This window comes from Alosa alosa, chromosome 18 (genome assembly GCF_017589495.1).
Source record: "Alosa alosa isolate M-15738 ecotype Scorff River chromosome 18, AALO_Geno_1.1, whole genome shotgun sequence".
In the NCBI taxonomy this organism is placed as follows: Eukaryota; Metazoa; Chordata; class Actinopteri; order Clupeiformes; family Clupeidae; genus Alosa; species Alosa alosa.
Window position 1 is genome coordinate 25675477 of NC_063206.1, and position 17020 is coordinate 25692496.

Below are 17020 nucleotides of genomic sequence, written 5' to 3' on the forward strand. Positions count from 1 at the left end.
TCATATCGGGAAATCTGCTTGTATTGTAACGTCACTGCTCCGAAGTTGGCACACCCCCTGCGCCCCGAACAGATTTTGCGCCTGTGACAGCCAAACCTCGCCAAAGATCTCCGGCTGCCCAACAGCGCACCAGGCATCTCTGACGGCGGATTGTTCTTTTGGAGACGGGAATTTGAAGCAGGAGATAACCTTTCTCTGCCGTTAACACTATGAGCCACCAATTGACGCACACTCTAATAAGGGCCATTTATCGGGCCGTCGGTAGTCCACTGGAACCATAAAAAAAAAGGATGTTGGATGATGTGAAAATTCCGATCTGATTCAGTCGGTACATGCATTAGTGAATTATCTTAAGCCGTTGGCAGATGTTAACATGGATACAACTTCAATCCCCTTCTTGGCTACAACTATTTTTTACGAGGATGATGTCAATGACACCACCGTAAATCAATTTGAACAGCCAGACTGGCAAGTGGGACTCTGGGCGATTGCATACTCGCTAATTGTGATCGTGTCAGTCATTGGAAACGTTACTGTCATTTGGATAATCTTGGCGCACAAAAGAATGAGGACAGTAACCAACTATTTTATTGTCAACCTGGCATTTTCGGACGTGTCCATGGCAACTTTCAACACTGCATTTAATTTTGTGTATGCGTTACATAACGATTGGTACTTTGGGTTAGGATATTGTAAATTTCATAACTTCTTCCCCATCACTGCCATGTTTTCCAGCATATACTCAATGGCAGCAATAGCCGTTGACAGGTGAGTCACAAAAAGCACTATCCTTTTAAATTGTTTTAAATTGAAATTTAAATGTTTGTCGCTCATAAAGCCTGACTTTTAGTTTGCCGAGCTTTGCAGATCGTAGGGGAAATTAGGTAAGAAGGGCATAGCGCGCGCGATGAGCGCAGAGCTGGGAAACCAGGCGCAAGCGCCCGCCTGTTTCCCCAAAGGAATGAATGATTAACGCGCAATAAACACCTGATGTCTAAAACAGTTTTTGGGACATATTTAAGAGTAGCCTATATTTACCAATTCCCTGCCATTTCTACTTTACTTTGCATTCAGAGATTAGATTAGAGGCAAAGAGCTTGTGCTTTGACGCAGACCATGTGTCACCAGCCCAGAAATTGAAAGGGCATTTTAAGAATGAGCAGTCTTCCCCACAGTGGCTCTTCCTGAGACTTCAGACTTATTTTGATCATTTCATCCTCTTGTAAGTAGAGGAAAGAGTCTGTGGTCCAGATATATAATGACCTCAAGTGTGGCAGAAGAAATTGAGGTATTGAACTATATTGTGTCTGCATGCAAACTTATCAAAGATATCCACACCCATTCTCTCCAAGAAACCAAAAGAGAGTGTATTTGTGTTTAATGTTTTCACATACAAAAGGATTACCACCTTTTTGTTATAAGAATATGAAAAACATTGACTGTAAATGGCATTCACTGATATTAACTTCTGTCTAAAACTTTGACCTTGAGAATCACTGCGCAATCCTTGGGCCAAACCAGCATTTCACACAGAAAAACCCATTTCACAATGAATTGCTTCAGACTCCACTATCTTATGTCTTGCATTCCAGCCACTTCATCTCATTCTGAGAAATGTAAGACTTAACTGAGGCCACTAATAATTCAGTAGGCAAACCATGTGTATTTCATCCTCACCTCATGGCATGATACCTCAGGACAGACCCAATGAGACCCCTCTCAGCACCCTCTGCCTTGAGGCAGCCAAAGCAAACTGATCCATCCATTCATTCATTATAGGATTGCCTGTGTGTCTTCTGCAGATACATGGCCATCATTCACCCGCTGAAGCCCAGGCTGTCCTCCACAAGCACACGGATAGTGATTGCGCTCATCTGGATTGTGGCGTGCTCCTTGGCCTTCCCCCAGTGTTTCTTTGCCCGCACCCAGTTCTATCCACCGCGGACAGTCTGCATGGTGGAGTGGCCCGATGACTATGGAGGGGTCCACCAGCTCATGTAATATATCAGCCACACACACTGAATATGTCTGTGAAGGTCCTCACTGTGAAGTGGAGAGTTTTAGCTTTTACCAAAAGCTGCATGTGTGATAGATTCTACACTCTTAAAATGAATATAGATAGTTGTGTTGTTTTCAATGCAAGTTATGTTATTTTCAACACATGTTATGTAACGAATAAAAAAGGAAACAAGACTGACTGTGTTGTCCCTATCTGGGCAGAGAGATGTGTGAAAAACAACGAAAGTTGTGTTTTTTTTTTCAACACATTCGTTTTAAGAGTGTATATAATCTATAGAATTATATAAAGCCTATAGACTGTATTCCCATGGAATTGATGTGTATGGTAGTATTTTTATGGGCTAATGTACCACCAAAAGACTGATTTCATGTGCCTCGATGACACAATGTACATGTACAATAGTGATTCCTTAAATAGTTCTCTCTTGATTAATGCTATAGATTTTGCATTGGAGCAAAAGTGTATTTATATAATTCCTGTGTTACTTTAAGTTAATACACTTAGATTAAATACAAATATATTTTATTTTATTTCTTCCTATGTCCCTCAGATACCAATCAGCGGTCATCATCCTGATCTACTTACTCCCCCTGCTGGTGATGCTTGTGACCTACAGTCTGGTTGGCCACAGGCTGTGGGGCAGTGAGATCCCAGGAGAAGCGTCTGATCATTACCAAAACCAAATTCAGGCTAAGCGCAAGGTGAGCAAATCATTTCTCTGAGCCACAAGACTCAGCCAAACTTCAGAAATGTACCATATATGGTCTTGCCAACTCTTTTTTGTTAAGCCCTCAATCATGTAATGACAGAATATTCAATACAAATGAAAGGGAAATTAGCCTAGATGTAACCATTGGGTCCACCAAAGCTAATCTAATTTAGCTAATCTAATTTGGGTCCACCGAATCCGATTTGAAGAGAGATAAACCAGAATAAATGATGTCAAAATGATTCTACCTGTCTTCCAAACTAGGTGGTGAAAATGATGATTGTGGTGGTGGTCACGTTTGCTATCTGCTGGCTGCCCTACCATATCTACTTCATCCTGGGCAGCTTCAACAGGGACATCTACAAGCAGCACTACATCCAACAGGTTTATCTGGCTATCTTTTGGCTGGCCATGAGCTCCACTATGTACAACCCCATCATCTACTGCTGTCTCAACCAGAGGTGGGTGGCTCACCAAACCATACTCCCGCAATTCATTCGGTCGCACTGGAATCACTTTGTGTACCTGGTTCAAAGATGTGGGGATACTCTTTGAGCTAGTTTACCAAAGAATAGTGTAGTTTACCACAGAAAATGTGAGAAAAGTTTGATGTCAGTGGTTGATTGACAGAATGTCAACTGATTAGTAATCTATGAAATGTCAAACAATTATATAGTGTTAATTTGTTTAGAAGTCTTCTTAATGACAGCCACAGGGTACTAAAGTTGCATGACCATGCATAATGCATTAAATCGTATTCCTATTGCATACAAATGATCCCAGTGTGGAGAGATGTTAAGCTATTAAATGCTGTCAGATTTAATTGCCTTCAAAAGTGTGAAATAAAATTATGTGATGGAGATACACTTCTTGGGTACTCAGCAGTAGCACCCTTGGCTAACCTTCAAATATTTGAGTGAAAAAGCACTCAGCTGTGTGAAAAAGCATGAAACAGATGAAAAAGATGAAATCAGATGAAAAAGCATGAAACTGTTGTAAATGAACTGTGAGACAAGTGGCAAAGATTTGAGCATGAAAAAAGCCTTCTCTCAACATATACACTCTATGAGGAAGTGACCTTGGAACTGCTGAATCTTTGTAATAATATCCCAGGTTCCGCTCGGGGTTCCGGCAAGCATTCCGCTGGTGTCCCTTCATCAAGGTGTCAGAGGAGGACAACGTGGAGCTGCAGCACATGCGGACCTTTCAAACAACCCGCAGCTACCGCACTGAGACCACCAGTGCCATGGCCCGCAACCACACCCGCGAGCGAGAGGACACCGTGTCCAAGCTAATCAAAGCCTGATCAAAGCAGACCCCTGATAATGAACTGTGGATGGATGGGACACACATGGTCTTGATCGAGAGCAATGCTCGAAAGAAGAAAACAGAAACAACTGATTCCCATTTCAGTGACCACACTTAATAACCTTCATGTAGTATGTCAGTATCAGTTGAAAATTAGGACACATGGAGTGCAGTTCAAACTGCGCTCCAATGGCATATGCACAAAGCCTTATCTGTCAATCAATCAGTCAGTCAGTGAGTCATTCAGTTAGTCTATCATGAGAGTTGGCATTTGTGTTTGTGTTTGGGATGAACCTATAGCTCCACTCAGCTTTAAGTCATTGACCACACGTTGAGAAGAGGAAGTCATCAGTGTTGTAAATAGGAGATCAGTATAGAATGTTCATTTGCTCTGTCAGAGTGGCACTTATTAGTTATTAAACTCTCTATTTAAATGGCAGTGCAAGCCAGGTAGTGTATGTGAATGTAAGTAAAAGGTTAAGGGAGCACATGAGGTGAATTGTTTCTTGCTTTATGAAAGACATACTGTTCATTGTCTAAAGGAGAAATGTAATGTGAAGGTGCTATTTTGCAGTGCTGAACATGGGGATACGAACCTGGGATACAAAAACATGCAGCAACCAGTGAAAGTCTGGAATAAGCAAGGTATTACTATAAGAGTGAATCGGAAACAAATAGCCCTTCTTGTAGTATTATTAAAAGCACTTCACATCGACATGGAAGCAATAAGAGTTTGAATGATCAAGCTCTATTTTATAACGAAGGCAATTAAACACAGGGTATAAAATTAAGACAAGCAACAATATCAAGGTCCAACCAAGGTCAGGTGCAGTTTGGTTTCTTCAGATTGTGTGCTTATTCCAAAACTGGAATATCCCGTCAAGAGGACTGTTGGAAAGACCCTGTTCTGAGGAAGGTCATGCTAACAAGGAAGAGAAAATAAGGTTTTTGTTGTTTTCAACGCAGTCTGTGTCATTTTCAACACATACTGTGTACACTCTTGAAACAAATAACAAAACTAATGTGTTTGAAACAACACAAATTGTGTTGCCCCTCTCTGGACATAGAGATGTGTTAAAAACAATACAAGTTGTGTTGTTTTCAACACATTCATTTTAAGAGTGAAGGAAGACAAATAATAAGGAGCATGGACCAGGACTGATCATGTGAGCTGGTGAGTGAGTGCAGCCAGATGTTGTCTGTGGTTGGGCATGTCAGTCAGCCCACTGGTCTGATTGAGCATGCAGAACCATGGTTGGAACCATCCATAAAACAGTGTTTTTAAATGTTATTTCACATTCAACAAGAGGATACGTAGATGTTCTTTTATGTCTATGATTTTGACAGGTTGAGGCACCTCACTGTGTGCACTGAATTTCATTACTGAAGAGATAAAAGCTGAGAATCTACATCAAGATGGAAATACACAGAAATTCAAGGGAATTTCTCTCAGAAACATGGACACAAAAAGCTTCAAAATACAATATAGTGATTCATATGGTGTGGTGGATATAGCAAATGTTCTGTAGAAATTAATAAAGAACAAATCAGTGAGGAAGAAGATGGCAAACGAGGATGCTGTCAGTGATATGTATGATGAAGATGCAGAGATATACAGTATATTAATTTAATATTGCAAGAGAATATTGGGGGCCAAAAGAAATGTGCTGTGAGGTTTAGTTACAAACAATGGCAAATCTACACACTGCAAACAATCAGCGATCCACTGCCATACCATATCTGATTTAATATTTCACTTTATGTGAATTATTTTGTGATAATTACAATTGCCTTTCAGTTTTGGCAGGCAGGTCCTTTTTTGCAGTTTGTGCTTGTGAAATCAACGAATTTACAAACTTATAAAACTTGATACTGATAGTGTAGATTTAGTCTCTTGCACAACTCAAATATTTACAGATGTTTACTATAATATACAAAGCTTGTGTGTGTTGTTATTTATGCGAAACTTCAGGCAACACACCCACAGGCCACATCCCAATATTCTGTTTTGGTGGTTAAGTGATCAAAACCTTGTTAAGGTGTGAGGTGCTATGATTATGCCATAAGTTTGACTTATGTTGAATAGCAGTAACGTTACTGAAAAAAGGTTCAGTAGACAGTGTTCTTTCTAAAGGCCCAGTGACATCACAGAGTCCCTGACAGTGCAGCGAAGACTGTTTACAGTCAATAAATGTTACTGTAATAGCTATTACCATCAGCCATATTGTTGCATGCTAATCCAAATATCATGTTTGTAAATGAATGTACAAAACATGTCCTTTTCTATATATTTTATTGTGTGGTACAAAAGTAGTGGCATTGTTATGCTTATTGGTGAAATCACCCAAAACTAAGTATATTTCATAATGTACTTGCCTGTGTTTGGCATCAGTAATGTATCGCTACCCCCTTTACTACATTTGTCTTTGTTGGTGTTAACTGGAACACTGTGAGTGTTGGGGTTTTCAAAATATTTCTAAAGGAATATATGAAGGGAATAGCTTACATATCATCTATACAATTTTAATAATATTATGACGTTTTTAGGCTACTATATGTGTTCACTGAATGTTTGTAAAGTGTAGCTTACCGTTGTGTATCTGTTTTGGTATTCAATATATGGTACTGGTTACACTGAAAGCCCTGTTTGCTGCAGCTATGCTTTGGAGGAGCAGTCCACTCAATGCCCCTTTAGACTAGCTGGGTTAGGGTTACCCCAAAATGAATCAAATACTGTGTTGATGAGATTGGCAAATTCTATATATAGATATGAAAACGGTATTTACCAAATATGTTATAGTTTATATGTGAATATGCAATGTGTTTGTGATGAATGAAGGACAGTTCCTGATGCTAGTTTGTTTTTGTGGAGTTTTGAAAGTTTTGAAACTCAATTTGAAATCGTACTTGTTTTCATGTTCTGCTTCTCATTTGCACATGACATGATTGTGACGAATTAAATGCTCATTTGGGCCTGGAGCTAGCGAGTTGTGTATGTTAACTGAACTGACATAACGCTTGTGTTGTTTACTCATCACTATGCACTGGCCATGAGTCTGTGAACAGATACTTGTGCAGTGAAGTAACACACATGTGACACGCGTTTGGTTGCTCATCAAAATAATGTTTTATCATATTTTCTTTACGGTTTACTTTCTGGAGCAACTATAGAGCATCTATGTAATTGTACAAAATAAATGTCCTAAACCTCTGTTACCAATTAAGGCATGCATTCCTCATTACCTGGGGCTAAAATACACTGTACAGGTATTCTCAAGGTAGAACTCACAAAAAGAAATCTTTGCAACACACACACACACACACACACCCATCCACTGTAAATTTACCATTATGTTGGCAAGCCCCCAAAGCCGAAGGATTATAGTACAGTAACACCCTAGAAGGGCTTGTGCCTGGGTACGTTACACTGCAAAAAGAAAGGGGCCATGTAGAGACATAAGGAAACACATAGTGCTCCTTCAAAGAATTGTAGTAAAATAAATATATATTTATATGCATATACTATTTATGCATTTAAGTATGTGCTATATATGTAAAGATTTCTCAAATGGTTATAGATTTCCCCCTTCTTGTCATAGGGACAGTTTTGGCTTTGCAAAGGCATGACATTTTCCACACACAGTCAGATCCTAGTCTGCTTTGGTGCATGGTTGGTTCTTTTATTGTGCAAATGAGAGGGGGGGGGCACCAAAAGGAGGAAGTGTTGATGCGTGGGAGAGCCGCCATGGGAGAGCTTAACTGTAACACTGACCTTGTGGAGAAAATAAAATGGATGTTGATGGTCAGGCAGATTACCATACTAGGGTAGAAGCCACCCTGGGTCTGGCCGAGAGCTCCGCTAAGCAGAGAGCGTACAGTATGTGATTTACCATCTGAAACTGCAGGGACTTCAGCAGCGTGTTTTTGTGAAACGAAACCCCCAAACAGCCAAGTTCAGTGACATCTCATGACACGATAACACTCCCATAAAATACAAAAATAAAATAAATAATACACACAATGTTACTGGATCAAAGATATTCTCTTCTCTGTGTATCTAGACAACTTCCCTTTTTGCTTTATATATTCTGTACAGCCACACAAAAATACACTTTTACAGCAGCCTCACGACAAATATCTGAGAAATAGACTCAAGTCACAGAGGATAGCCCGCTTCCCACACACACACACACACACACACACACAAAAACACACACACACACACACACACACACACACACACACACACACACACACACACACACACACACACACACTAACACATATAAACAAAGTGAAAAAGACCGGCAGAGGGAATAATGTTTGTGACAACCCGAGAGGGAATGGAGCCAACAGAGAGCTTGGAATCATCCCCCCCACTTTGGTGTGTTTCCGATGGAGGGCGAAGCTGAGCGGAGCGAAGGGGAGCCAAGCGTGGTCACGGCTGCGGCAATCAGGCTGTAGGAGCGGCAGTGGCGGTGGCGGCAACGAGGAGGGAACAGGGGCGCTGGGCGGAGGGTGGAGAGCGCAGGGCGGAGGTCGAAGGTTAAAGGTCAGCCAAGCCACGGGCGCTCAGCTCTGCTGCTTCTCCTGCTCGCGCAGGCGGCAGCCCACGGCCGTGATGAGTGCGGCGCCCTTGCCGCTGCCGTCCTCCGACAACAGGAAGTTGACGCTGCACTTGGGGGCGAGCTCGTTTACCGTCTGGTGCATGATCCGGGAGAAGCTGCAGGGAGCAGAGCAAACATACAGGGGACTGTTAGAACCACACAGCCTCTCTCCCCATCTCTCATCCACTACATCATCAGGCTTCACTTTACTCATCATGATAGAGTACATGCACATAGATATCACCTAAACTGTCTAAACGAGCCCTCTGAGCACAATCACATTATACATGCCCATTCTGAGGTGACCATTTAGCTACAGAACTGGCAATGTACTTGATAGCTCACTATAATGTATACTAAACTACTTCAGGTAAGAAAACTGTTTTTTTTACATGGGTGTTCCCACGTGTAATGGCATATAAAGCACATGCCAATGCTTTTTGTTATAGCTTCGTGTTGGACTTACTGTGGATGGAGTTTGTAGAGAGTCCCGTCCACCCCCACAGTGACGTTCAGGTGGTCCAGTCCTCGGTTCTCGCGGATCTTGTCGACCACGGCGGCCATTCCAGCTCCGCAGATCTGAGCGGCACGTCGGGACACAGTGCCACACACCTCCTTCACAATGATACTGTCATCGCAGGTGCTGTCTAGACCCAGGTGCTGTAGGATAGACCTCACTTGCAGTAGAGCAAGACGATCACTAGGGGGAGACAGAACGTCTTACTTCATGCTGACAAGTCGATGAGCGGTGTTAAGAATGTTCATTATGCACAATGTTGATGGGCTCTGCTGTTATTTTGTCTATTCAACATTAAACTCACACATATGAACAATTACATTTGGGAAAGGTACTATAAAAACTTTAGTAGGAAAAATGACATCACAAAGTTTATTCTTGTAATTGTTTACCAAACCCCAGTGCTGCTTACCTCTCTATTTGAGAGAGGTACTTGGTTTCAAAGATGCCCCGAGTTTTCAGAGTCTCTGAAATCTGGCCTCGGAAAAGGAAGCCACGCTTGGTCAAGTCGATAAGGATGTTCCGTACGATTTCTCCCAGGTACATGCCACTGCACATCTTCTCATACCTGGACGAACGTACCAGCAGATATTGTTACAACATGTGCAGAGATCTGCAAAAACTACACACATAATGCTAAGACATGGAGATAAAGATGATATGAAATGGAAAATGTACTACAAAATGTACTTTTATAGTTAAACTAGAAACACATCAGGCATCCTGTATAACAGTGTAACTGAGAGCTATGGGCGGTGGGTGGTGGATGTTTAGTCTGAAGACTAAATGGAGTGGGACTGACCTCTGCTTGCCTGGGTTGAGGGACAACTCATCCACTGTCCTGTCATACTCTGTCCGGATGTCGTCCAGGCACCCGTTGTCTCCAAAGGCGCCCCATTCCATGTTGACACACATCCGTCCCTCATTCCCCTCGACCGTCTCAATGTTCTTCATCTCCTCCATGTAGCAGGCATTGCTGCCCGTACCTGGAAGATCACAGCACAACTGTCTGTCAAGGCATGGACGAATTCTAAACAGAGCTATAGCTTTCTAAAAATAGAATATAAAAAGGCTTTTTAAAAACATAATCACATTGTGTCTCTATAAATTGTAATATGTTATGCTGCATTAGTTACATTTGAAATTAGAATTCATGAATCCATTATTATGAATTTAATCATTATAAGGCAGCCTAGAATGAAAGCCAAAAAGCAAACAAGGAAGTAACATCGGTCAAAAAATCGTATAATATTAAGAGTGCTTGTGATGTTAAAGTGTAGGATAGTTCATCAGGTGTGTTAAACCTCACCTGCAATCAGTCCAACCTCGCATGTGGGTTCCTCGTATGCACAGGTCATCATTGTACCAACAGTGTCATTCACAACGGCCACCACGTCAAGGTCAAACTCCTGTTTGTGATGTAGGCAGGGGTTAGAGTTACATATGGCCGTTGATAGGCTAATAACCACACAGGGTTAGAGCACAGAGAATTTATCATCATTCAGAAGCGGCTCGTTGCTTTGCCTTGTTACAAAAGCTCTCCTGATCTCTGCAATGCAATTATGAAACTTATGGACACAAAAATGGCAGAAATAAATGTTTCAAAGCATTACTATCTAGTATCTGTTTGATTCATCATGCTCATGGCTGCACACTTCTTTCTCATGTTTACACTCACTGTTTATAAATGATATAAACAACCACAATTACATGGATATAATGGACTTCACTCCACCCTGTAGCTATGACTTCCAGTGGGCCTATGCTGTTCTCATGTCAGAGTCAGAGACATTCCAGGAGTTTTGTAACAAACTCCTGAGAGAGCACTTCTGAGTATTTCTTCCTCCCCGGGCCATGCGGTGAAGCTCTATGGTAATGCAATGGAAGATTACCCCTAGCCCCCAGCTTTCCCTCCCACGGTCATTTTCAGGAAATGTGGGTGTTGCGCAACAACTCACCTCCCTCCTCTTAATGCCCTCCCTGAGCAGTCCCACAACATCCTCCCCCTCGCAGTCGGTGGCTTTGAAACCTTTTGTCCAGTTCACAAGGATGCCCTGAAGCACAGACATGCGCACACACACACACACACACACACACACACACACACAGGCAAATGTTTAATTTCCTAGACAGGACATCAACCAGAGTAGTTTCACCATGTACTAGTGCTGTAACACATGTAAAAACTCTGTTGATAACATTGACTGGGACATTTTATCTAAACTAATGGTTTATGAAATAATTATAATAATAATAACAATAGTAAGTTGGAAAACAATAAAAGCATAAAGAATGAATGTGTTTGGTAAGTTTACACCAGTGATTTCAACAGTAGGGTCTTGATTGATTTCATACATGCATGATTGGCTAGGCTCAGCCCGAGGCAGAGTAATGTCATCTTACCGCATCCAGGCTAGTCTGCTTGCAAGGGAAGGAGAAAGTGAATCCAAGAGGCAAGCGGGCATTCTTCATGCCCATGTAGTCCAGGAAGTCAGATATGCAGTGGACGATGTGATCAAAAAGCTAGGAAACAAAATAGTCAACAGGTTAAAAATACATAAAAAATGAAGATGATCCCTTTTCTTCAATTGCTTTCATTAAGGGCCATGTATCATGTTGGGGGTGAAGAGTGCTGATGCCTTGCCTCCTCTCCAGTTCCCTGCATGATCTCCTGTGGGATGGCATAGATTTTGTTGTGCATCTCCACAGTCCTCCTCTTGCCACTGCGAATCTTCACCAAGAGCACCCTGAAGTTTGTTCCACCCAGATCCAAAGCCAAGAAGTCTCCATTCTCTGCAAAACACATAGTGACAATTAGAGCCGGACAGTAACGGCGTACATTTACTTGAGTACAGTACAATTTTGAGGGATCTGTAGTTTACTCGAGTATCATTTTTGGGGAGTACTCATGACTTGACTCAAGTACATTTCAGAGGCAAATATTGTACTCTTTACTCCACTACATTTCTATCCATAACCGTGAGTACCCGTTACTACTTCTGAAAAAAAAGGAAAAAAGAAAAATCTCGGAAACCCTCAATTTGTTGTTTCCCTCTCAAACGTGATTAGATTGTGCAGGCGCCACTGATTGGGACAGCCTATCAGCAATCACCTTCAGCTTTCCACCAAAGTCAACTCCATGGTCAGATTTAGATAAGAGACGAAACCATGGACGAAACAATGGATAAAGACGCAGCAGGTCCATCCCGGGAATGTGCCAACCTGTGGCCCCACCTCGCCAGACTATTTCAATTTTCTGAAAAAAAGTTAATGATAGTTTTAAACTTCAAGTGTTTCAATTACAAAATAGTATTTTGTATTTGAAATACGTATTTTAAATACATGTATTAGAAATACTGCCCATCCCTGGCAACATGGTAAAAAGATGAAACTTTTACTTTTACTTAAGTAGACATCTGACTGTTGTACTTTTACTTGTACTTGAGTAAAATTTAGCAAAGGGTATCTGTACTTTTACTCAAGTAATGAAGCTGTGTACTCTCCGCCTCTGGTGACAATAAGCCTAAATATCTAGAATTACCCAAAGGATTTTGTTACTCAATCATTTCCACTAAAATGCTGTGACATTACTAACATTGAGATTGAAGTGGCCGATAGAAGGGTACCTGTGATAAATCCTGATGACCTCAATCAGGGTCATTTGCAGGACACCAAAGGGTCTTAAAATACATAATGTCATGTGCTTTCATTGAGTAAGCCAGGGATTACTAGTCCATAATCGGGATCTTAAAATCTGCTTGAATGTGTAAGCACAACTGCACAGGTACTGTCCTGTCAGCTGAGCCTAATGACTTGCTTTAGCATTTCATTTGACTTGTTCAACATGGTGTCTGCTAAAATAAGATGCTAAAGAAGACACTAACCCTTTCTACTCTTCATGCTACCACAAAGCAGAGCATGTTGTGCACCAAAGAATTCTCTACATTACAGAATGATGCATAGTTCTTTCATAGGATGTATACATCTCACCTGCATAATGAGTAAATTTAAACCATGATGTTAAGCCATGGCAGTCTTAAGCTATAAAGCCATTATAGCGTGAGATTATATGCTGTTTACCTGTCCCGTCAGGAGTCTGTTTCACATATGTTGGCAGCATCTTGACAGTGGCCTTGTCCTGGGTGTTCTTTCCAAGACCGGTCTCGATCTCCACCCTCATCCTCTTCTTCACCTCCAGCAGCTGGTTTTTGGTGAGACGGAACTGGTCCAGGGTCTCCTCAATCTGCCGGGTCTGGTCGGCTAACCGATAGGCCCAGGCAGTTACCATGGCAGCCCCTTTGCCGCTGCCGCTCTCCGAGAGGAGGAAGCGAACGTCAGAGTCGGGCACCAGCCGGCGGACGGTCTTGTGCAAGCGACGGGAATATCTGTCACAATATAAAAGACAAGAGTGGTCAAATAGGATAGGAGAAATATGTGAGATGATGTGACTGGACAAATATACAAATACACAAATTATTCTGTTAAGATATACTATATCATCATTAGGTGCAATTGGCTATGTATAGACCTAGGCCTGTCAGGATGGAGTAAAGGTTTACTAACTTTAGAAATGACATCTATATAGGTCTAATCTAAGAGGCAAAATGGGAAGACACTGTGATTGAATATACCAGTGCATTCTATACATCTTGTTACTTTGCGTTTGAGCAAAGAGAAGTCTGTGAGTGTGTGTAGCTTTGGATAGAAGCGTCTGCTAAATACCAGTCAACTTTTAACTTTAACTTGAAATGACACAAGACAATGTACTGTACAAGAAATTACCCAACAGAGATGATAAAATAAAGTCGTACTTTTAGCATGCCTTTAAAATGGCATTATTGCTGGAGTTTTTTTTAATATACATCCATATTTTAACAGTAAAACTATGCTTGCACCTCTGTTATTAGTGCATGTACGGTCATTGTCCTTGCATCATGACAGAGTTCATGTTCTTGTGTCATTTCCTGTGCCTTTCTGGTATTGTTGGGGAATAGGCGAAGTTAGTCATTGTCTGGTTTGTACAACAAACAAGGTTTGGTTTGTACAACTTTTCTTTGAAAGCTGAAGTGTTTTATAAAACTACAATGAAAACGAGAAGCAATACAGCACAATTGCATTGTTGCTGTAAACATTTTACAGTATCTCAAACTATAAAGTAATAAAGTGAAGCATGACCTTCATCATACTCTGAAATCAAACCATTGTATAATCCTTTGTGCAGTTATAAGTTATAGTTATACAAGTCACTAGGGAGAGTGTTCTGGCTTTTGTCCTCGTGTCTATAAACAAGTCAGCTGTCTGCATACCAGAAGAGTCCAGTGTCTGACACAAAGGGTACATCTGTTTCTGGAAGATGTGATACAGTTTCACTCGTGATTATACTTGCCTTTTAAGAAGGTAATGGACAACAAAGTTTGGTGTAGTGGTATGTTGGTTTGTGGAGTCCAGGTGTGACAGTATGGCTTTGTTTAGGCAACTGTCTGAAATATTTGGTGGAAATATTTGGTGCTGTGAGGGTAAACATGGTATTTGTTGCCACACACCACATTATAATGGGGGGCTAGAGGTCACTGTGACCTTCACAGACAAGTGCCTGATTTCTGCACTTGAGAGTGCAAGATTCATAGAGTGACTAGTAATTAATCACTAGTAGCAAGTAGTGTTTAGTATTCAGCAGACACACCACATTATAATGGGGGCTCGAGATCCAAGGTCACTGTGACCTTCACAGACCAGTGCCTGATTTCTGCACTTGTAGGTTTCATTGAGTGACATAGTATTTGTAAGTGATTGGTAGCAGATGCTTTTATTCAAAGAGATAAAGACTCAAATCAGTGGGTTCAGGAGTCAAACCTGGGTTGACCTTTTGTCAGGCAGCAAAGCTACCACTCTTCCATCACACCTGTAGATTGAGTTACATGCAGACGTAACAAAAATACCCAAAATGCATCTTTCTAGTACTCACTGTGGGTGCATCTTGTAGAGGGAGCCGTCGATGCCCACTGTTGTGCGGAGGCGGGGCACGTGCTTGTTCTCCTTCAGGCGGAGCAGGATAGCCCCGAGCGTGGCCGCAATGAGGTTAGCTGAGCGGTGAGACACGATGCTGCAGATGTGCTGGACGGCGATGCAGTCGTCCGTCGATGCCTCCACACCCAAACGGGCCATTATCTCTTTGGCTTTGCTCAAGCCCTCCTTGCTCCTGAAAAAAACCCCAAGCATTACATGTGCGACTGTTAACTTGAGGCAGTGAAAGAGTACGAGATAGCAGCCAATCTGCAACAAATATGTCTGCTATCTAACAAAACTACAAAAACAAAATCGATAATACTTCTACACATCTATGAGCATTTTCACCGTGATTCTTGTTCTTACTTCTCCATGGCTGAGACGTATTTGGTTTCAAATTTCCCTCTGGTCAGCAGCTCTGGGGTGATCTGTCCCTCGAACAGCAGGCCCTCTTTGGCCATCTTCACCAGGATGAGCCTCACCAACTCCCCCATGTACATTCCGCTCACCATCTTCTCAAAGCTGCAAACATGGACGACATTATTCACCACTCCAGGTGAAGGTGCAGCAGACCAGTATAGTATAAGTATATATACTCTTTTGATCCCATGAGGGAAATTTGGTCTCTGCATTTATCACAATTGATGAATTAGTGAAACACACTCAGCACACAGTGAGGTGAAGCACACACTAATCCCAGCGCAGTGAGCTGCCTGCAACAACAGCGGCGCTCAGGGAGCTGTGAGGGGTTAGGTGCCTTGCTCAATGGCACTTCAGCCGTGCCTACTGGTCGGGGTTCGAACCGGCGGCAAACCTCCAGTTACAAGACCGAAGCACTAACCAGTAGGCCACGGCTGCCCCAAGACAACAATATGACTTGGGCTGATCATTTACTTGATATTCCTCCCACATTTATGGCACACTAGCGTCCATTAAAACTAAAAGGGAAAGGAATTATTTGCAAAGCTCTGATTAACCTATTTTCTAAGTGATAATGTGCATGTATGCATGCATAGGGGCTTACAGTTGCTTGCCGGGGTTGAGAGATCCTCTGTCGATCTCCCGGTCGAACTCAGTGCGGATGTCCTCCAGCATCCCATCGTCGCCGAACGCACCCCACTCTGTGTTGATGCACATCCGACCCTCGTCTCCCTCCACCAGGTCGATGTGTCTCAGCTCCTCCATGTAGCACGCGTTGGTCCCAGTGCCTGGGCGGGAGGAGAACATTAAGAGAGACAATAAGACCCACAACAACAACAACAACAACAACAACAACAACAACAACAACAACAACAATGACAACAACAACAACAACAATGACAACATTAACTTGCATTTATATAGCGCATCCAGGGCATTGCTGTGGGGCAGCAGCAATTGCATTTGACAGAATTGGCCTCTAACTGACATCTGATTGATGCATAGCCAGTACAGATGATGTTACAGGTTTGGATAAGGCTTGTGCAAGCCTGATCAGTTCTTCAAAGGGCTTTCTTACCAATGATTATGCCAACTTCACAACGATGGTCATCAAATCCACAAGTCATCATCGTTCCGATTGTGTCATTTACGACAGCCATGATATCCGCCTCGTAGTCCTAAGATTTACACATTTATTATGAAATGAGGTTAAAATGTAATCAACAGCATGGATTATATGAAACGTGTTTGCCAAAGTGTTAGGTGTTATGTAAAGCACACATAAGGAAAATGTCACCCACCCCACGCTTTTTGATGGCCCTGTTCAGAAGCTGGACCACATCCATGCCCTCTACTCCGCTGGCTTTGAATCGTTTGGTCCAAGTCAGCAAAACAGCCTTGTGTAGGACAAACAATAGAGCACTTTGAATACT

At 42.1% G+C, this 17020-nt stretch overlaps 2 protein-coding genes across 3 annotated transcripts in view; one reads left to right on the forward strand and one right to left on the reverse strand.

Moving 5' to 3' along the window:
• Positions 1 to 7257, forward strand: tacr2 (tachykinin receptor 2). Its single transcript, XM_048270397.1, has 5 exons — positions 1 to 768; positions 1803 to 1997; positions 2571 to 2721; positions 2994 to 3190; positions 3843 to 7257. The coding sequence occupies exons 1-5, from the start codon at positions 374 to 376 to the stop codon at positions 4033 to 4035; spliced, it is 1131 nt and encodes a 376-aa protein (XP_048126354.1). The 5' UTR covers positions 1 to 373; the 3' UTR covers positions 4036 to 7257.
• Positions 7141 to 17020, reverse strand: part of hk1 (hexokinase 1) — a 22350-nt gene continuing 12470 nt past the window's right edge. For both annotated transcript variants that reach the window (XM_048270394.1, XM_048270393.1), the window contains exons 5-18: positions 16889 to 16984; positions 16666 to 16765; positions 16192 to 16375; positions 15534 to 15689; positions 15127 to 15360; positions 13242 to 13546; positions 11806 to 11954; positions 11565 to 11684; positions 11120 to 11215; positions 10471 to 10570; positions 9964 to 10147; positions 9574 to 9729; positions 9111 to 9344; positions 7141 to 8760 (exon numbers count right to left, since the gene is read on the reverse strand). In XM_048270394.1, coding sequence (XP_048126351.1) covers positions 8610 to 8760; positions 9111 to 9344; positions 9574 to 9729; positions 9964 to 10147; positions 10471 to 10570; positions 11120 to 11215; positions 11565 to 11684; positions 11806 to 11954; positions 13242 to 13546; positions 15127 to 15360; positions 15534 to 15689; positions 16192 to 16375; positions 16666 to 16765; positions 16889 to 16984 — 2265 coding nt within the window. In that variant the 3' untranslated portion in view covers positions 7141 to 8609. The remainder of the gene's footprint in view (positions 8761 to 9110; positions 9345 to 9573; positions 9730 to 9963; positions 10148 to 10470; positions 10571 to 11119; positions 11216 to 11564; positions 11685 to 11805; positions 11955 to 13241; positions 13547 to 15126; positions 15361 to 15533; positions 15690 to 16191; positions 16376 to 16665; positions 16766 to 16888; positions 16985 to 17020) is intronic.